The 19,363-nt window shown below is 35.3% G+C and overlaps 3 protein-coding genes and 1 non-coding gene across 9 annotated transcripts; 2 read left to right on the top strand and 2 right to left on the bottom strand.

The window, feature by feature from the left end:
- Positions 1-542: 542 nt before the first annotated feature.
- Positions 543-1,821, top strand: LOC118058598 (uncharacterized). The gene is made up of 3 exons (XM_035071318.2): positions 543-701; positions 815-869; positions 1,591-1,821. Exons 1-3 carry the CDS (start codon positions 614-616, stop codon positions 1,745-1,747), a joined length of 300 nt encoding a protein of 99 aa, XP_034927209.1. The 5' UTR covers positions 543-613; the 3' UTR covers positions 1,748-1,821.
- Positions 1,822-2,720: 899 nt separating this feature from the next.
- On the bottom strand, positions 2,721-2,792 carry TRNAQ-UUG (transfer RNA glutamine (anticodon UUG)). The gene has a single exon. It is a non-coding gene; the product is annotated as a tRNA-Gln (tRNA).
- Positions 2,793-3,251: 459 nt separating this feature from the next.
- LOC118058597 (cytochrome c-type biogenesis ccda-like chloroplastic protein) lies at positions 3,252-7,654 on the top strand. Of its 6 annotated transcripts, none has more exons than XM_073410761.1 (12): positions 3,252-3,460; positions 3,530-3,658; positions 4,395-4,450; positions 4,737-4,867; positions 4,960-5,045; positions 5,173-5,204; positions 5,570-5,733; positions 5,916-5,998; positions 6,153-6,211; positions 6,745-6,837; positions 7,088-7,134; positions 7,389-7,654. In XM_073410761.1, the coding sequence occupies exons 1-12, from the start codon at positions 3,400-3,402 to the stop codon at positions 7,459-7,461; spliced, it is 1,014 nt and encodes a 337-aa protein (XP_073266862.1). In that variant the 5' UTR covers positions 3,252-3,399; the 3' UTR covers positions 7,462-7,654. The 6 variants fall into 6 exon arrangements, with proteins under 6 accessions (XP_073266862.1, XP_073266832.1, XP_073266876.1 ...); XM_073410731.1 differs by having other exon boundaries at positions 3,253-3,460; positions 3,533-3,658; positions 6,111-6,211; XM_073410775.1 differs by having other exon boundaries at positions 3,253-3,460; positions 5,570-5,731; positions 5,926-5,998.
- Positions 7,655-7,804: 150 nt separating this feature from the next.
- On the bottom strand, positions 7,805-10,078 carry LOC118058596 (uncharacterized). Its single transcript, XM_035071308.2, has 2 exons — positions 9,375-10,078; positions 7,805-8,713 (listed from the first exon to the last, which is right to left on the bottom strand). Exons 1-2 carry the CDS (start codon positions 9,958-9,960, stop codon positions 8,304-8,306), a joined length of 996 nt encoding a protein of 331 aa, XP_034927199.1. The 5' UTR covers positions 9,961-10,078; the 3' UTR covers positions 7,805-8,303.
- Between the last annotated feature and the right edge of the window lie 9,285 nt (positions 10,079-19,363).

Raw genomic sequence — 19,363 nt, 5'->3', positions numbered from 1 at the left:
ATTTAAAAATACTTGTATCATATATTTATAACATCCAACACAATCGCACTTATCACTTATATAAATTAGAGTTTTTTAGCAAACAATGAAATGCAAACGCACATATATGCAAATGTGGATAACATGCATCAACTTCTAATAAATTAATAATACTATTTTAACTTATTAGAAATTAAATAGTCAGTCGATTTAAGATTGTTTCTATTCGAGTATCACAAAAAATAAAAGAAAAATTAATTTGATATAACCCTATTAAAAATTTGACTTATAATCTTGTTGATCCAGGTTAAATCTGATTAAAAACCAGTTGATTTTTAATATTATTTTAAATTTTTTATAATTTTATTTTAGTAAATCTAGGCTAATCCACTTTATGCAGGCCAAGCCCTGAGTCAAACTTGCTTGTAGCATGATTTTTTTGAAAGCATGGCGGGACGTGCATGAATGGTATCCATAAGAAACAGGGAATAGCTGGCCCAAACTGTTTTGTTATTGAGTCGGGCCATTTTCACTCTAAAAGCCCATTGGTCATTCACTTATAAATGCTAGGGTTTTGTTTTTAACCATCCTAGCAGTCTCTCCGTCTCTCAGCTCCCTCAACACTTCTTCAACCATGGCGAAAAACAGAAACAAGAAGAAGGAGAAGAACGGTGCCGTTTCAATGGACGTCGCAGAGCCCACTGTTTCAGATCTTCCTCAAGGTACCTCTACCAATCATTTTTTTTTTAATTTTTTTTGTTATAGCTCCTGTTTTGTTTACAAGAAAGAATAATAATAAGCCAAGAAAATGAAGCTTGAAAAATTGTACGTGCAGCGATGGACACGTCAGAGTCTGGAGCTCAAAAATCAGCTCCTGTTACTTCTGTTAGGTCAGTGCTAATGAGCTTGTGGTTTCTCTTGATTGCTTATAATAATTAATTATGACTTGAACTTAGCTAGCTTGCAGTTTATAGTCCACATAGCATATATCAAATTGTAATAATTGTTTTGTAGAAACTGCTTTTGATGTTATAATTCTGCAATCAACTATATAAAAAGAGAGGATATGGGCATTTTTGCAATGAAATTTCATAACTTTTCGTATTTTGGAGTTGTGCTTTACATAGCATATATCAAATTGTAATAATTGTTTTGTAGAAACTGCTTTTGCTGTTATAATTCTGCAATTAACTATACAAAAAAGAGGAAATGGACATTTTTGTAATGAAATTTCATAACTTTTCGTATTTTGGGGTTGGGGATGTGATTTACAGTTTGTTTTAGGATTAAACATGTCTTTTAGAGGTTGCTCTTATGGTTTGCATATACGCTACTTGTGTTTATTATCATGGGAATAGGCATCTGTTAGATATGTCAAATGGAAACTATATCAAACTAGTTAGGAAACTGTTAGATATTAACATTGAAGGGCTCTAGTACTTGGGTTTTTGTTATGTCATGTGCTGCCAAACTTAAGTTTCACCTCCAAGGAGACGGAAACCTCTTCTGATTTTGATCCTTTGGTTTTTGTTTCCAGCCCTTTGCATCCTGCTTAATTTCCCCTTCTTTTTCTACTCTCCCCATCTTGATCATGAGCTTCTGTTGAAACAGAAAGACAAAGGGAAGACCGATGAAGAGATCAAAGAATGTTCGGAAGATGAAAGCAATAGCTAAAGCTATATCTAAAAATGAGATAACTGCTGAGAAAGGTTTGAAGAAAGATGGTAAAACAACAAGAACTCAATCAGCAAAAAAGTTGTACGAGTGAACACTGAAGGAAGCCAATTTCTTTAACCTTAGATGTCTTTCCATCTCCATGTTAATCTTATTATTTTCCTTTGCTGTGTTGTTTGTGATTTAATTATTTTTCCTCTCTACGAGTTTCTAGAGTCAGTTAAATTCATACAAATCCGAATGGTCGAATACTGATTAACTTGATATTTAATGAGTATTTAGACCTCTAATTGGAAATCCAATAGGATTCTTAAGCTCATTCAAGAGAGTGAGGGATGAGTTCCCGAGACAGGACTTCGATTTTGTTTTGAGCTACAACCAGCCTAGAATGACAGGGACTGAAATGCACAATATTTAAGATATCTTCTCTTTTTGTTCAATGACAAGGAACTGGGGCTCACAGGGAAGAAGATTCTTCCTCGCTTGTGGGGCTATCTATGAGCCATCATCACGTTGAACTTCATGCTGTCTGGCTGTGGAATCTGCGTTTTGAGTTTGAAACATGTGTGAATGTCTGGTTGTCTTTCGGAGGAGGCCTCGGAGAATTCTGATGAAACAGAGATTAATTAATATTTCAGTCTGAGTGCTAGATCAATATGAGTGTGGTAAAATACTGCACTTGAGGTCTTGGTCCAACTGTTGAAGAGACTTGTTTTCTTTCTCTGTATCCTGGGTTCAAACCTTATCGCGCACGCTTGTCATCCCCGCGGTGCCTTACATGCCCACTGGGTTTGCAGGATGTTCAATGAGCCGTGAGATTAGTCGTGATTTGTGCAAGTTGGCCCGGACACCCATGTAAAAAAAAAAAAAAAAAACTCATTCCTATACAGTGATCCTAATTGATCTACCTGGCGAATCGATTGAAAGATGCAAAATACTTCCCAAAAGAAGGAAAGCAATGTTTCTGAAAAATGTTGCTGCATCGCATTTTTTATACTCGTTTCAAGGATAGATAAAAAAAAAAGGTTTTTTAATCTTATAATAAGAATTTGATAAATAGGGCAAAAAGGTCCTACCGGGAGTCGAACCCAGGTCGCTGGATTCAAAGTCCAGAGTGCTAACCACTACACCATAGAACCAGGATGATGAGGGGGCTGAATTAATTAGATATATATATAGATGATATGTGCCATCAGCAAATCTCTCTATTGGTTGTCAGAAGATGGCATCTATAAAAGGCAAGAATGACAGAACAGCTAATGCAGGACTTTTGAATCCGTGTACATAAAACATGATTTTTTTATTATTTATTTATTTATTGTGTGTGCACCATGTTACTTTTTATAATTTTTAGTTATGAGTTTATTACATTGAAATTTAGAATTAACTTGTGTTATATTTTACAAAAGTACGGTATCACAAACTCACACCAATGAGAGTTTGGTTTTACGTTCATATTTGAGATTTTTTTTGCTTTATTTTTTTATGAATTTAAAAATGCTTAATCAATAATCCAGGAACTTTATTGGTTTAATAATGTTTTCATCAAAACGCAGCCGTATAATAAAAGCGGTAAACCAAATAACCGTTAAATTAAAACGTCATTAACTTAGCCGCCACAAATTCATCCAAGAGACCAGAAATATCTCCCGCTCCCAAAATTTTCCTTTCATTTTCTCTCGCACTTTCTCGGCGACCAAACATCATTGAATAGCTTCAATACTCCCCTTTCTCACCTTCACAGTAATGAGCATGCTTATAAACTACTGTGCTACTTACTGTTGTGTCAACCAGGGACGCAATAATGGTGAGTTCAAATTGGGTCATTTTATTATCTGCTGGCTTTACAAAATATTTAATTTATTTCTGTAATTAGCAGGGAAACATAAGGCCCCAATCAGAATGAGTAGCAAATCCTCTAAAACGGAAGAAGATTTTGTTTCTTTATCGAAGAAGGATAGGAATTGCAGCCTTAGAATTAACACTATTATTAGTTCCATAGCAGGTAAGTAATTATGATTTTTTTTTCTTTTTTAAATCCTCAACCTGATTTAATTATTCAATAAGATTTTTTTTTCACCTTAATTGTGTATGTAGAGCATGTGGATTTAATCGAATTTCTTAATATTGGGACTTTTGAAGAATTTAGTTGGTCATATTCTTTTTTTTTTGGCTTGTGTGAATTGATCCAGAGGTTCACAATTGTTTGCATGCTTGTATTCGCGATGATAATTTTTTTTTTTTCTTATTTGTGCTCTGTGTCTCAAATTTGGTTGCGATAGACATGGCAAAGGCTGTAACTCTGGATAAAGTACTGGTTGTGTATGTAGAGCATGTGGATTTAATCGAATTTCTTAATATTGAGACTTTTGAAGAATTTAGTTGGTCGTATTCTGTTTTTTTTTTTTTTTTGGCTTGTGTGAATTGATCCAGAGGTTCACAATTGTTTGTATGCTTGTATTCGCGATGATAATTTTTTTTTCCTTATTTGTGCTTTCTCAGTCTCAAATTTGGTTGCGATAGACATGGCAAAGGCTGTAACTCTGGATAAAGTACTGGTTGTGTATGTAGAGCATGTGGATTTAATCGAATTTCTTAATATTGAGACTTTTGAAGAATTTAGTTGGTCCTATTCTGTTTTTGTTTTTTTAGGCTTGTGTGAATTGATCCAGAGGTTCACAATTGTTTGTATGCTTGTATTCGCAATGATAATTTTTTTTTTCTTATTTGTGCTTTCTCAGTCTCAAATTTGGTTGCGATAGACATGGCAAAGGCTGTAACTCTGGATAAAGTACTGGTAAGAATCCATGCTGTCTGCGTGCTTGAACTGGCCACATGAGAAAGAGCCAAAGAGAAGCTTTTGATTCATATTTTGTTCAAACCATTAGTTCCTTGCTCCCTTTAATTCTTCACTTCTCTCAATAAGCATACCTATACTTACATTTTTTTTTACCTATTTCTATTTTGAAGTTTTCATATTCGGTGTCCGTGTATTGCAATTGGTTGTGTTATTTTTGGAGTATTTTACTGATATATCGCTTGTGTAAGCTAAAGGGTTCAATTTGCTTTTCCTTTTGAGTTAGGAGGAGGCTGCTTCTGTTTATACTTTGGCTGATGGAAGCATTGGGGACTGGTTTGGAGGTTTCTTATATTCATCTGGGCAACAAGCTAATGAAGCTGTTCAAGACCAGTTATCAGCACTCAGTTTTACTAGGTTTGTTTCTACACTTTTACCTTCAATTTGCTATCATATTTCTGAAAATTTATTACTGCTTTTTTTGTTTCACTGCTTATTCTGCTTTACAGTTTGGCAGTGATTTTTGGAGCAGGGCTTGTAACCAGCCTTTCTCCTTGTACATTAAGTGTTTTACCGTTGACCCTTGGTTACATTGGTAAGTATTTGTTGGATGTAGATTTGGCAGCGAGTGGATTTATACTACTATTTTGTAATATTCCTTCACTCTTTTGCATCTCTTATGAGCTCTGATACTTGATTTCGGCCTTGTTTGGATCATGCAGGAGCATTTGGCTCTGGAAAGAGCAGGGCAGAGGTTATGACTTGTTAAACGGCTTATCTGCATTTTATGTTTCCCCTACTTTCTTATTTCACACATTGAGCTCAAATTGCAAATATTGAAATAAGTACATAATTAAAGAATGAAATGGAAAGATTTTAAAATATTTGGAGTAGAAAAAGAAGTCAAAGATCTTGTTGGCATTTTTTACCACCAAGACTATACAAATCATGTTATGGCAGGATATGGTCCTTCTCTCGGAGCACTGAAAATTTGCAATGCAAATGCCCCTTTCTCTGTCTCACTTTCTTGCACACACCAGACACACAGATGGTCAAATATGCACTCACACATATTTCGTGCTCAAAGCCTCAAACATGTTTGATTGTGTTTCTGGTTAGATTGTTGGGGATTCTGTTGCATTTGCTTTGGGATTGGCAACTACACTAGCTCTTCTAGGCATAGCAGCCTCGTTTGCTGGAAAGACATATGGGCAGATAGGACAAGGATTGCCCTTGGCTGCTTCTGGTCTGGCTGTTATTATGGGTCTAAATCTTCTTGAGGTGATGATATTTTTTTATTGATGTTCGATTTATGTGCACCACAAGTTTTAGGGTTTTTACTTGATGATGGATTTTTCAGTGTTACAGAGATGGCTTTTGAATGGTTCAGTTACAGATAGACTTTCTTTTATTTGACTGTCTATTATCTAAATCTCCCTCCTATTTATGGGCTCATTTTGTGGGTCATTGTGCAGATTATTGAATTACAACTACCTTCCTTTTTCAACAACTTTGATCCTCGAGCTGCTGCTGCTAATTTTCCATCAAGTAATTGGCCTTCTCAACTCTAAGCAATTTGTCAACTATTCATTATCAAGGTGACCTGTGTTCTCTGCATGTTCTTCAATGTTTTGAATAAGATGGAAGTATGACATTCTAGGTGTGCAAGCATATTTAGCTGGGCTTACTTTTGCACTAGCAGCCTCACCTTGCAGTACACCTGTGCTGGCCACTTTGCTGGGATACGTGGCTGCATCTAAGGTATTCTAAAACTACCAGAGTTCTCTGAGTCCTATTGAGCTTAAGTTCTTTTAAGATTGCAGATCAGACACATATGCATAAATGTACTACTTTGAACTTGCCGGTTATAAAACACAAATTTTTGCCTTTTTGTTGGAAGAACTAATCTTGCGCTGTTGGGATTAGTTACTGCAGTTATTTTGTTTCATGTAAACTTCATTATCTGAAACTTTTAAAAATCAGTCACATTGGGAGCGCTTTTTTTTTTTTTTCCCGAAATATTTTAATCACTAGTACACCTAGAGGAAAGAAAGAGTTCTATGCTCAGTGCAAATTCTATTTGAAGGTTTGGAAAGTTGAAGGGCTTGTAGTGATGACTTTTTGAGTGAATGTTCACACTGAAATGCTGCATGGAAAGGTAAAGAAAATGAAAGGAAGGGAAAACATCAGTGGGGCAATGGATTAGTTATATTCAGAGTAATGTTTGGCGCATTGTATCCTGAATTCATTATTGAAGGCTCATTTTGTTTGCTTTGCATATTTGTCAATAACAGGATCCAGTCGTAGGAGGCAGCTTACTCTTAACATACACAACTGGCTATGTTGCTCCTCTACTTCTTGCAGCTTCTTTTGCTGGAGCATTGCAGGTACTTGATTTTCTACTGTTGGGGATACAGTCATTATTTCAGTTAAATCAACATTATGTGCAGCTATGTGCTAGTGCCTGGAATTGGGCCTGGGCCTAATGCATAATTATTTTAACTCCTGTAACTAGCGGTGCTAGTAATAGCTTAGCACAGGTATAACTTGGTTAATGGAGTGGGATTAATTTGTCGTCTTCTGTTCTGATTTTTCATTTTCATTTTTAGAAAACCTGACCTCTAACTACATTTGCAGAGCTTGCTGTCATTCCGCAAGTTCTCAGCATGGATCAATCCAATGAGGTATTATTAGAGAATCTTTAATGCTTTGAATTTTATGACAGGCAAACTACTGCTTCTTACTCCCGTAATCCATCAATTCATTAACCAATTTGACGGTATATATGGCCATATTGATCGGTCTATTGTCATATGGAACTCGCACCATTGTGTGGCCATCTTATTAAACTGCATGCATGTCATAAGCTTGTATTTTCAGGTCTCAGGTTCCCTGGAGTCTCCTTTCTGATACATGTTTGAATTTGATTGGTTGGCAGTGGTGCACTTTTGTTAGGAGGGGGCTTGTACACTTTCTTGGATAGGCTCTTCCCACCCACGATGGCAATGTAGATTTACCATCCTCAGGCTCTGTATAGACTTACTATACATTCGGAAACTTGCATACAGCAGGATTGAGCTCGCTCATGTTGCTGGTCAGTACTTGTTACTTAAATACACGTTGACATTGTAATATAATATCATTTCTCCACCAAGATCGTTACTAGTGTTGTTATTTAATAAAATTATTATTATTATTTTGTCATGGCGTGTGTGTGTGTGTATTATTTTCTTATCCACTTTGGTCAAATTGTCCTCTTAATGGAGCCTTGGAAATCAAATTCACATCTCATCAAAGTAAACCGAATATCAAAACATTTCAATCAAACATTTACAGAAATCGTGAACATTTATATGCTGTGTTTTATAAGACAAGGACTTTGTTATTCAATTATTCTTTTAAAAAATGCATATTTGCCACTATGAACAGGTTTACACCTAATGATGAACATTATCTCAACTCAAAAATGGATTATAGTTTCATTTTATATACAAATGCTTTAGTTTTCTCAACTCTTATTAATATATAATATTTTACTATTCATGCGAGTATCCAATAAATGCCCAATAAAAATCTTATTAATACAGAAGATTTCACTGATTATAGTAAGAAGTAATTCCAAATCCGACATAAAAACTGGGACAGTACCGTTTTATTTTTTTTCTTAAAAAGAGAGGAAATGCATCGGGTTTAAATTAAAATTAATTATAATACATTGATATTTTGTATCTATAAGGTACATCTAATCCGTGATCAGCTCCTTTACCAACATTGGACGGTCCTAAAATCACCTCCTTTCTTCACTTAATTCTTACCCCTTTCATTCAAGAGAAGATAGTAATACAAACAAGGTCTAATATGCTCCACGATCGATCATCTCTTGATACTGTTTCAAAGACTCCTGCCTTTGCAACCTCATTTCCTCGTTAAACTTCTTTATAAACGCCTCAACTCGCTTGTTCAACTCGTCCTGACCCAGTGAAGGTTCTCTACAGAGTTTCCCTGACCCTTGCGGACTCCGAGCAAGCTTCTCTGGCTTGCTGCTGCTGCTCCTATCGTTAAAAGTCTCAGATTTCTTCGTCAGTTTTGGTGGGCTGGTGCTGTCTCGGCGCACGTGCGTGTCCCAGGTGCCGGACTTCTTGAGGTGTCTGGTTAGTGGCATCGGACGGCCATCCGTTATCGTCTTCCACGTGCTCTCCAGCGTGTCGTACCGTTTTGGTTTTGACACTCCCAACGCTGCTGGGGCTGCTGCCTTCCCATTACCTGAAACAAGAATTTACCCAACAATGTTTCATTATGATTATCATTAATCATCTGCAACCTTGATTCATGTTTCTCCATGATTATAAGACTCGGTACGGAAGACGAATCACCAAGTTAACTTGTAGGATCTTATAACTAGTTTTCTATGGATTTATTGAATAATCATGACCTCGATTACAAGAGGGATTATCCTGTAAAATAATTACATGGATTTAATCCTCCTTTACTCGTAACTTAAATAATTAAGAGATAATAAAAAGAATTATTAAGAGGTTTAGGAGGAAAAATATATATATTTTTTATTATTATAATCGCACATATCTTAATTAATTTTATAATTTTAAATTAATTAATAACAGTGTAAGTCTGATATTGAGAAGATTTAAATACTTGATTATTGAAAAATAAATCTAAAGTCTCGTAAGTTGGGTTACCTTTTAATTAAAAATAATTTCTTTTTTGTTCAAAGCAGCTTTGTCGTTGTAAGAATAAAAATCCCAAGACAGATGTTGGCCCCAAACATTAAGAAATGCATATTGGGAATCTAGTAAACAAATTGTAATAGTAATTGGTGCAACTCTGCTTAGTATTTGCTAATTCACAAGCAATTAGTAGCTAAAATACTGGTTTTTGTGTGTAGGAATTAAAAGAGAGAATTTACCTTCAGGAGTTGCTTTCAAAGATCTCCTGCGACCCAATCTTGCAGAAACCAATGGTTTCTCTTTCTCAAACAAGAACTCCATAGATGGGGCTGCCTTCCCACCCTCTTCCCTTTCATATACCCCAATAGTCTTCACCGAACAATCCTCCACAGCCGCAGCCTTCCAGTCCACATCCGAATCTTGATAATTACTACCATATTGATCACTTGAAACCACAGCAGCATCATTATCATAATCACTTCTTGCACGAACATAAATATTCTCCACCTGCACCGGAGGGGCAATAATATCCGCTGATGATGGCAAGGGTTCTTGTTGCTCTTGGCTTGGCTTTTGAAGTTGAAGCTTGGAAGAGGCGACAATAGAGATGATTATGCAGTTGACGACCAAGTAAAGATAAGGTGGCTGAAGCCAAGAAAGAACGGAGGAGTACATGATAGGTAGCTCAGAGACTGCAAAATCTGCTACTACTGAAAGGACCGATAGCTTTAGTATCACCGCTAAAGATAACAGTACCCCAGCTGATATCAAAGCCACTTTGAGAGAGAGCATTGGATTTCCAGAACTTGATGCAGGAAGCACCATTATTTTCTTCTTCACTCACAATGGAGCTTCAAGAATCAAGATTGTTCAAGATCCTCGGGCTCTTAACAAGAGCAGATCGCAGAAAGAGAGAAGAAGGGAATGTGAGAAAATTGCGAATGGAAGGTGGTATGTTATATGGAGTGGAGTTGCAGAGAGTATGTGGTGAAATGGGGACCCAAAGATGAAAGTAGGACATGGTAAGGTAAGAATTCAAGGGGCAGTACTGGTGTGGGGCCTAGCGGTGTTTCCACGTACAAAGTAGAACACATGTTATTTGCTGTATAATAAGAGTTCCATTAGGGTTTTTCATGTATTTAATCTTGAGCTAATTTTCCCTATAAAAAAACAATCTTTTTCGTCCACCAGACAGGATGATCATGTTCTTCTACACTAGTTCTGATTATAACTAATTTGAAAACCTCATTAATCAGACAACAATAAAGAGGCAATCTTTTTCGTCCACCAGACAGGCCATGAACATGTTTGTCTACCGAACATGCATGCCAGACGTTTCTCACACCAATCAAAGTGATATTTGTTGAAATTTTAATTTTTCTAAACTGGATATTTATGTCCAAACCCTTTGAATGAGAAGGCCGGGAGTAATTGGATTAGAAAAATATAAGACTACTGTCCAAACCTTAATGACAGTGATCATACGGATCAGATCAGATGGCTTAATTTCCATTAGTGACAACTAACGAATTATGCCTCATGTAAGAATTAGAGGCGATGAGGGTTCAGACATTTTAATCAGATAACGTCGAGCACCAACATCTTGTTAGATAATTATCAAATCCATGTTTGATGCCCCTCTAAATATGTTTGCCACTATCGGCCGGCCTTTCCAACTAATTTTAGGTTCCCGACTTTCAAAGAAAAGAAAAGGTATGGTTTAGATCCTATGAGTTACCATGTAGTTTTCCTCATTACGCCTTTGAATTCCTTTCCGAGGCAAAATGGAGCTTTAACAAAAGATCAAATCAATCATCACCCTTATTTAATAAATAAAGTGTTTTGTCTTTCCATTGTCTGTTCCGTCGGAGTTTTCGATATTATTATTATTATTATTTTGTTATAATCCACCACCTATCAATAATCATTCATAAACCAACAATCATAACCAAAAAAAAAAAACACTCTTTGAGAATTGAAATGAAGAACACAAATTAGAAAAAAAAACATATAGCGAATTTATCCTGCAAATATAAATATAATATATTATAAAATATTATTAAAAAAAAAAATATTATAGCTAATGGAGTCATTCGATGGGCATTGCTTTGAGTACCAGAAACAAACTATGATTCATTGATGGAACCATCAAACCTCCAGTAAGCACCGATGACAAATCAGCTATTTGACAGAGATGCAATGATCTGGTGTTATCATGAATTCTGCAATTATTAAATCCTAATATCGCAAGCAGTGTACTTTATTACACTAGCACATCTATGGTGTGAAATGATCTTAAAGACCGGTTCTCACAAAGCAATGATTCCAGGATTTTCCAAATCCGCCAAGAAATCGCCGAACATAAGGGCACCTTACGATTTCAGAATATTACAAGAAACTCAAAGCCCTATAGGATGAATTAGATTTCTACCATGAACCTATCATCTGCACCCGTAAGGATTCCAAAACACTTGCCTAAAAAGAAGAAAAAAGGAGAGTTATTCAACTCTTAATAGGTCTTAACGAACCTTATTCAACTATGCATGGGTTGATTTTAATGATGTCGCCAATCTCCGACACACGCCACGTTCATGGCTTGATCCTTCAACACAAACGACATATGGATGTAGCAAATCGACAGATCGGATCACATGTTATGCAAACTGGTTGCTATACTAAAAGCAGCATAAGATCTGATAACTTAGTGGCCACGAAACCCCTTGGTGTTGGCTATGGAGATGGTAAGCACAACTCTTTTTAAATGAAGCCTCTTAACTGTTCTTATTATGATAGAGATACTCACACAATTGAAAAGTGCTATTATCTTAATGGTTTTCCTGTGGGCAACAAGCTACATGGAAAAAAATGTCAAGCCAAGAAATAAAAGACATATTGCTTATATGGTTGAAAAGGAGACCATTTTAGTGCATGATAGCAAACCTAACGAAAGTCCAACCTTCACTACCGAAGAATACAATCAATTGATCGCTTTTTTGCACAACTGACCCGGTAATTTTTCACTTGCAAATGCAACAGGTATTGGTACATCTACATGCAATCTTTCACAACATGACCCATATTTAAATATATATTAGATATTGGACAATGGAGCCTCAAACCATATTTCATGTTTTGCATCTACACACAACACGATCAACACTCAACATGATTTTGTTAATTTACCTAATTAAAGAAAAGCAATAATTACAAACATTGGGTCGATTAAATTTTTTGAAGCCTTAACTCTTGATGGTGTTCTTCATGTACCACAATTCAATATGAACTTATTATTTGTGAGCAAAATGACACGAGGATTGAAGTGTATTGTGATTTTCTTTGATAAATTTTGTATTGTGCAAGACATGAACACGAGAAGGATGATTGACCTAGGCAAGCATTTTAATAGGCTATACTATCTTAAAGCTACCCAAAATCCACACCTTCTATCTTTGGCACCTATGTCTAAGGCATTCATCCAACGCACCTACACAATTCATTTCAAATAAAATTTCAGAAATTACCCGTGATCCAAATTGTGTTTGCAATATTTGTCCTTTAGCAAAAAAACTCGTTTATTTTTTTTTCTCTATCTACTTCAACATCATCTAATAAGAGTGAATTTCTGTCTCTCCAATCTTTTTTTTTAGAAATAAAGGCATTTTTTTCTAACACTCATACCCATATACACCCTAACAAAATGGCATCGTCGAGTGGAAAAATTGACATGTTTTGAATGTAGGTAGGACGCTTCATATCCAGGCCAACATTCCCTTATGTTTTTTAGGGGAAAGTTTACAAACTGCATGCTACCTTATAAATCATCTTCTTACACCTTTACTAAAACACAAATCACCATATGAACTTTTACATAACAAATCCCTTGATTATTCTCACTTATAGGTTTTTTGGTTGTTTGTGTTATGCTACCAATCTTCTCCTAAACACAAGTTTGATGCATAAGCTCATTGATGTGTTTTTTTTTTTGTTACCCCCTTGGTTTAAAGGGTTATCTTCTTTATGATGTTGATACATAATTTTTTTTTCCTTTCGAGATGTGTTTTTTCATGAAAATATATTCCTATTTTCCACATCCTCGTTTAACAATCCAAATGACTTCCCTGTCCAACCCACCGCATCTCATGACTCATTACTTCTACCTGAATCCATTCCCCTAACCCAAGCACACCCTGCCCTCACCCTCTCTGATCCGCCTTTCACTTCCCCATATCATCCTTATGTTGCTATAAATGACGCCCCATCATCATCTCATTCATCCATCCATCCCTTTGCCTTTTCCTCCTATTCTCTCCTCACCTTTTATAGCCATTCATCTCCCATTTATTCGTCACTTCACTAGCCCTATTAAACCACCTCCCATCTTTAAAGATTACCAAGCTCACCACGTTGCCCTGTTTGCTCCTAGCTCTTTTTCCCCAGTCACATCTGGCACTCACTACCCCATTACTCGGTACGTATCCCACTCTAATTTTTCTGCGTCTTATAGAATTTTTATCAATAATATGTCTTAATTGGTTGAACCTAGCACCTATAAGGAGGTAACCCAGCACCCCCACTAGGTTGAGGCCATGAATTCTGAAATTAAAGCTCTGGAGGAGAACACTTGGTTTTTAGTTCCCTTACCTGTTGGCCATCGTTCTATTGGATGTAAATGGGTTTTCAAAATTAAATACCAATCTGACAGTTCCATTGAGAGACATAAAGCCCGTTTGGTAGCCAAAGGCTTCACCCAATATGAAGAAATCAATTATACTAAAACATTTTCTCATATTGCTAAGCTTATCACTATCTGTTGTTTTCTCATTATTGCCTCTGTCTGCAATTGGCCACTACATCAGATAGATGTGTATAATGCTTTTTTTCATGACGACCTCCATGAAGAAGTATACATGATTCCACCATCGAGGTACCGCCGACAGGGGGAGTATACTATGTGTCATCTTCACAAATCCTTATACGGCATCAAACAAGCGTCTCGAAGCTAGTTCCGTAAGTTTTCCTCTGCTATACAGAATATTAGTTTCCTTCAATTCAAAGCAGATTATTCTATGTTTACACAAACACATGGAAAACATTTCACTGTTATATTGTTATACATTGATGATATGATACTCACTAGAAATGATGATGATGTTATACGAGACCTTAAACATTTTCTCGGTAACTGTTTCAAAATCAAAGATCTTGGCTCGGTAATTGTTTCCAAATCAAAGATTTTGGACTTTAAAGTACTTCCTTGGGTTGAAATTGCACAGTTCAAGTCTGGCATTTTCTTTTATTAACAGAAGTATACACTAGATATCTTGGAAGATGTGGGTTTATTTGGTGCCAAGCTTGAAAAAATTCCTATGAAAGCCAATGTTGCTTTCATGTCTACATGGAATGACACCTTTAAAGATCCCACTCATTAGCGAAGACTTATTGGAAGAATGATCTATCTAACAATAACAAGATCATAAATCACATATATATGCAGTAAATACACTCAGTCAGTTTATGTATGATCCCCATAAACACCATTTTAACACAACATGTCGGCTCCTTCACTACCTTTAAGGAGCTCCCGACCAGGGGTTATGCATATTCCATATCATGAAAGATATGGCAGCTACCACTTGTAGCCAACCTAGTGAACGGACCAAGCACATCGAGTTGGATTGCCATACTGTTTGTGAGAAAATTCAAAGTGGAGAAATCTAGATAGCTCATATGCAAACACAACATCAAGTTGCTTCACTAAGCTGCTACCTACACCCTTGTTCCAATCTTATCTTTGCAAGTTGGGTATAATAAACATTCACACTCCAATTTAAGGGAGGAGTGTTAAAGGAAAGATATTGAACAACTACTTAATTCGTAGCTACTTAAGGGACGATGTCATTTTATAAGGCGCTCTATCACTAGTTATTGTATCTTTCTTGGCAGGTCATTCATATCATGAAAGAGCATAAAGCAGGTTATTATCTCAAGGTCGTTTGTAAAAGCCGAGTATCGCTCTAATTACCACTTGTGAACTCACTTGGTTGCGATACCTCTTACAAGACCTATAAGTGGAACATCGCCAACCTACCACCTTATTTTATGACAATAAGGCAGCATTTTACATTGTAGCCAACCTAGTTTATCATGAACGAACCAAGCACATCGAGTTGGATTGCTATACTGTTTGTGAGAAAATTTAAAATGGAGAAATCCAGACAGCTCATATGCAAACAAAACATCAAGTTGCTAATATCTTCACTAAGTCGCTACCTACACCCTTGTTCCAATCTTATCTTCGCAAGTTGGGTGTAATAGACATTCACACTCCAACTTAAGGGGTAATGTTAAAGGAAAGATATTGAACAACTACTTAATTCGTAGATTTCCTATTGTAATTAGCCGAGATTGAGCCAATTACAACTATTATAATTGGCTTACTTATAATAGATTTCCTACTTGCTTAGGATAGAATTTGCAGTCTATAAAGCTTGTAAGTTACAACCTTTTTAATTGAAGGTATAAAAGTGCAGAATTTCACTTTCTTTCAAGTACCAAACAAAAACCTTATATCTTTTTAATTTTGTTACACCATAAAATATCATATCTAAATCAATTAATTACCTTTTAAATATCAAAATGCTCTTCTTTGTTTTAATTATTATCATGTTCGTAATTCAACATGTTAGCAATGCAGATGTAATTGTTAGCAAAAAAATTTTTCATAACAAATTTCATCTAATATAATTGATGAAAATCTTCTATGATAAACAGTAATAAAATATTTTCCGTAAGTAAATTTCTAGTGGTGGAATTATGAAATTAATTTGCAAGGCATTGCTATTTTATCAAAACATGGCATGGGAAAGAGAGGTAATTATTAAGAACAAGATGTGAGGTAGACAAGTAGAACATCCACAAGCATTATCTGCCGCATATACATTTCCAAACCGACATAGGGCCAGGGGAGGACTGAACATGTGCATGGAGGTTGTCAAATGTGTACAGACACTGTTGAGTTGAATAAAACATTACAGGATTTTTAATGTGAACTCCTAATATTTAAATTTAACCATTAAAACCAAGATCTACTAGCTACAAAACAAATGCATGCCATTGCACTTCATAAAATATAATTAAAAGGATTGGCGTCGATTCTTAATTTTGTTTTTATAAAAAATAATATTATTCTGGCTTCCTTGTGCATGCACTGCATATATAAAATATATTTATAGAGGAACGTCTAGTCATGGTTTCTCTAGAGTCTATACGCTTAATATAATCTTGAATAATCTTCTTTTATAATCTAAACACGACAACCTTTTCATGTCCTCAGAAAAATATTAGGTAAACTATATGTTATGATCCTTTAAAGTTTCATCAATGTTCCATTTCTACAACTATAGTCTATAATTTTCTAATTTTTTTTAAGTTTTTGATGAATGGAAAAGTTTCATTTTTTCCCTTTACTACTAATTAAACAACTAAGGACAAACCTCATTTCTTTTCATATTTGTTTTATTTTTCTTGTTTTCTCTAATTATTTCATCTTAAACTCCCACAAATATTACAATATTGAAAAACCTGAAAAAATTTTCTCAAAACACCAAATTCAAAAGGCAGATTATTTAATGATTAATTAGCGGTACAATTGAAACCTTCTGGAACTAAAAGGGTGGCATTGAGAAGTTTTGAACTCCGGGGCAAAAGTAAAGCTTACCCTGATTTTTTATGCTTAATGCTACACAGGTGAGCTAGAACATGTGATTTTTTTTTTAATCATAATCTCACCATTAGAGTCGGAGGGATCCTAAATCTCCGGTGATGCTCGAGAGGTTAGTCTTATGGGTTTCCCATGTGCCGAGCAGCCTAATGGGTGCCGACCATGAGTTTGTTCCTCGGAAAGAAAACTGTAACAAAAGGAATATGAAGACATGGCAGTAGTGGCACTGCTCAGTCCAAAATGATAAGAAAGTCCACGGATACCCGACGACTAATGAAGACATGTGAAATGCTTTGTTATTTTGCCTGTAACAACACACATTTTAATGTTCTTAATTTTGTTGTTTTTCTCCACTTTCTTTTAACATCGATAACTTGAAATGACAAAGATTTGTGGATCCAATTTCATTTTAATTTTTTGGACCGTGTTATTGTAGGTTTTGAGATTTCTATCTCTCCGATTCGCATCATTTGTTATATATAGCTGATTTATTATTACTCTTACTACATACTTTTTGTTTTTATTCCAACGATGGGGAAACATATTTAACAAGAAGTTATTATCACTAACAATTTATTATTATTAAATTAATACTTCTTAAAATGTTTTTTTATTTTATAATTTTAACATGTCTATATCAAAAATTAAAAAATATTTTTAATTTATTTTCAACTAAAAGACATCTTGGAAAAGCAAACATCAATTACCGATTACATTAGGTAGACCCTCTGTGCTAGTCCACTCGATCGATGCCTAATTTTGGGTGGAAAATGGAGTAACGACGTGCAAGCCGATAATTGGCTACAAATTCTAACAAACAAGATAGCTCGGGTGATTGGTGAAGGTCTCGAAATCTTGGACTTTCAACCTTGCAATCATTGTCCGATTTTGATATGTTTCAGAATCTTTCTCATTTATTTTCACATTTCTTTCAAGTAAGTACGTCACGAAACCACAATTCAACGATCCAAGATTTTTTCTTTTTCTTTTTCTAAAAAAAAATCACACGCATACGTACACATACGTGCATTCCAGTGTGATCTCCTTACTATTTTAGACGAGAAGATGTTCTTACAAATTTTCCTTAAAAATGTTGTGTTTTTTCATTTAGGTAATTTATTTAGTGATTGAGGAAGCACTGAATATGGCGACATGAGCTCATTTATTTATTTTCAAGGACAATATAAGATTTTTAAGAAGAATTTGCTGTCAATCTTGATCAATGGATTAATTTATGATTGTCAAAACTACAAGGACTAACTTATAAAATTGTAAGCATGCAGGGACTATCTATAATAATCTGTCGATATTTTTTGGAGGATCTTCTTAATTTGTCAAAACAAAATAGTGGGAGAAACGAGTCCAAGTTTCCAACTAGCTAGCATTTAATCTTAATAATATAAAATGATAATATATATTTAGTCAACAACATAGATCATGTATAACTTGGAAGCTTATATGAAGAAGATAATAATTGTAGAAGTTATTAGAATCACATACACCAAATAATTTCGACATTGGCCTTGTTCGTCCAATAAGTTCTCTACATTAGTCATCATTTTGAACCTTGCATCAATCTCAAGTCTCGACCACTAGATCTAAATCACCACCTAAACTCTAATTTCTTTGACTTTTCTTCCTTGCTTATGATACCTTCCCCTTAATTGTTGTCATGTCCCACTCACAGCACCAAATAATTGGGCTTGAAGCTTGAATCCACGTCTTTCCCACCTTCACAGCAATGCTGCTAGCACTAAGAATGTTCTTTGAACTGATTTTTTTTTTTTTTTGTTACGAGAAAACCCCACCACTCGGAAAGCGTATTTTGTGGGCTCAGGTGAGTAAGTAAAACTCCGGCTGTTCCAGGCTCTTACAAGAGATGCATGCCCTGACTCGAACTCGAGACCTGCTGTGCAGATCTCAAGCCCTTTGCCACCAGGCTCTTACAAGAATGTTCTTTGAACTGATTTTTCTTTGAACTGATTGATTCCACGGAACATCACGTTCTGATGGTCATAGATAGATGATGATATCAAGTGATTAGCACGAACGGAGCTTAATTATCATGCTGATAGATAAGTGGCTGAAATCCCATAACGATTAGGACAGAGACTTGAAGATGCGTAGGAAGGAGAGGGGAACAAAGGTAGGCTGCCTGAATGTTTAAATCTTCCCGTAACGATTATGACAGACTTGAAGATACGTAGGAAGGAGCGGGGAACAAAGGTAGGTTGCCTGAATGTTAAGTCTGAAATGATAAACGTAGGAAGATATGATTAGGACTGAAACTGAAGAAAAGATGAAATATCAAAATAATCACAAAAATTAAACACAAATATCAAATTATAAAGGATGAATGAAAGATAAAATATCAAATTTTTTATAGAAATGAAAGACAAAATATCACTCCAAAAATAAATTATGAGTTCAAAATTAAGTTTTGTTTTATAAAATCAGTTTTGATATCATGTTGAAATAATTAAGATCAAACATAAAAAGAAGGCTAGA

This window comes from Populus alba, chromosome 1 (assembly GCF_005239225.2).
Source record: "Populus alba chromosome 1, ASM523922v2, whole genome shotgun sequence".
In the NCBI taxonomy this organism is placed as follows: Eukaryota; Viridiplantae; Streptophyta; class Magnoliopsida; order Malpighiales; family Salicaceae; genus Populus; species Populus alba.
Note: the sequence above shows the minus strand (reverse complement) of the source record. Positions and strands in the feature narration are given on the sequence as shown.

What these genes read in the sequence shown, in the direction of transcription:
- LOC118058598 (XM_035071318.2), top strand. Translation starts at nt 614, where the DNA reads ATGGCGAAAAACAGAAACAAGAAGAAGGAGAAGAACGGTGCCGTTTCA. An exon ending in TGTTTCAGATCTTCCTCAAG is followed by an intron (nt 702 to 814) that starts GTACCTCTACCA and finishes TTGTACGTGCAG; the next exon opens with CGATGGACACGTCAGAGTCT. An exon ending in GCTCCTGTTACTTCTGTTAG is followed by an intron (nt 870 to 1,590) that starts GTCAGTGCTAAT and finishes CTGTTGAAACAG; the next exon opens with AAAGACAAAGGGAAGACCGA.
- LOC118058597 (XM_073410716.1), top strand. Translation starts at nt 3,400, where the DNA reads ATGAGCATGCTTATAAACTACTGTGCTACTTACTGTTGTGTCAACCAG. An exon ending in GGTCTAAATCTTCTTGAGGT is followed by an intron (nt 5,734 to 5,915) that starts GATGATATTTTT and finishes CATTTTGTGGGT; the next exon opens with CATTGTGCAGATTATTGAAT. An exon ending in CTTTTGCTGGAGCATTGCAG is followed by an intron (nt 6,838 to 7,087) that starts GTACTTGATTTT and finishes CTACATTTGCAG; the next exon opens with AGCTTGCTGTCATTCCGCAA.
- LOC118058596 (XM_035071308.2), bottom strand. Translation starts at nt 9,960, where the DNA reads ATGGTGCTTCCTGCATCAAGTTCTGGAAATCCAATGCTCTCTCTCAAA. An exon ending in TTTGAAAGCAACTCCTGAAG is followed by an intron (nt 8,714 to 9,374) that starts GTAAATTCTCTC and finishes TTCTTGTTTCAG; the next exon opens with GTAATGGGAAGGCAGCAGCC.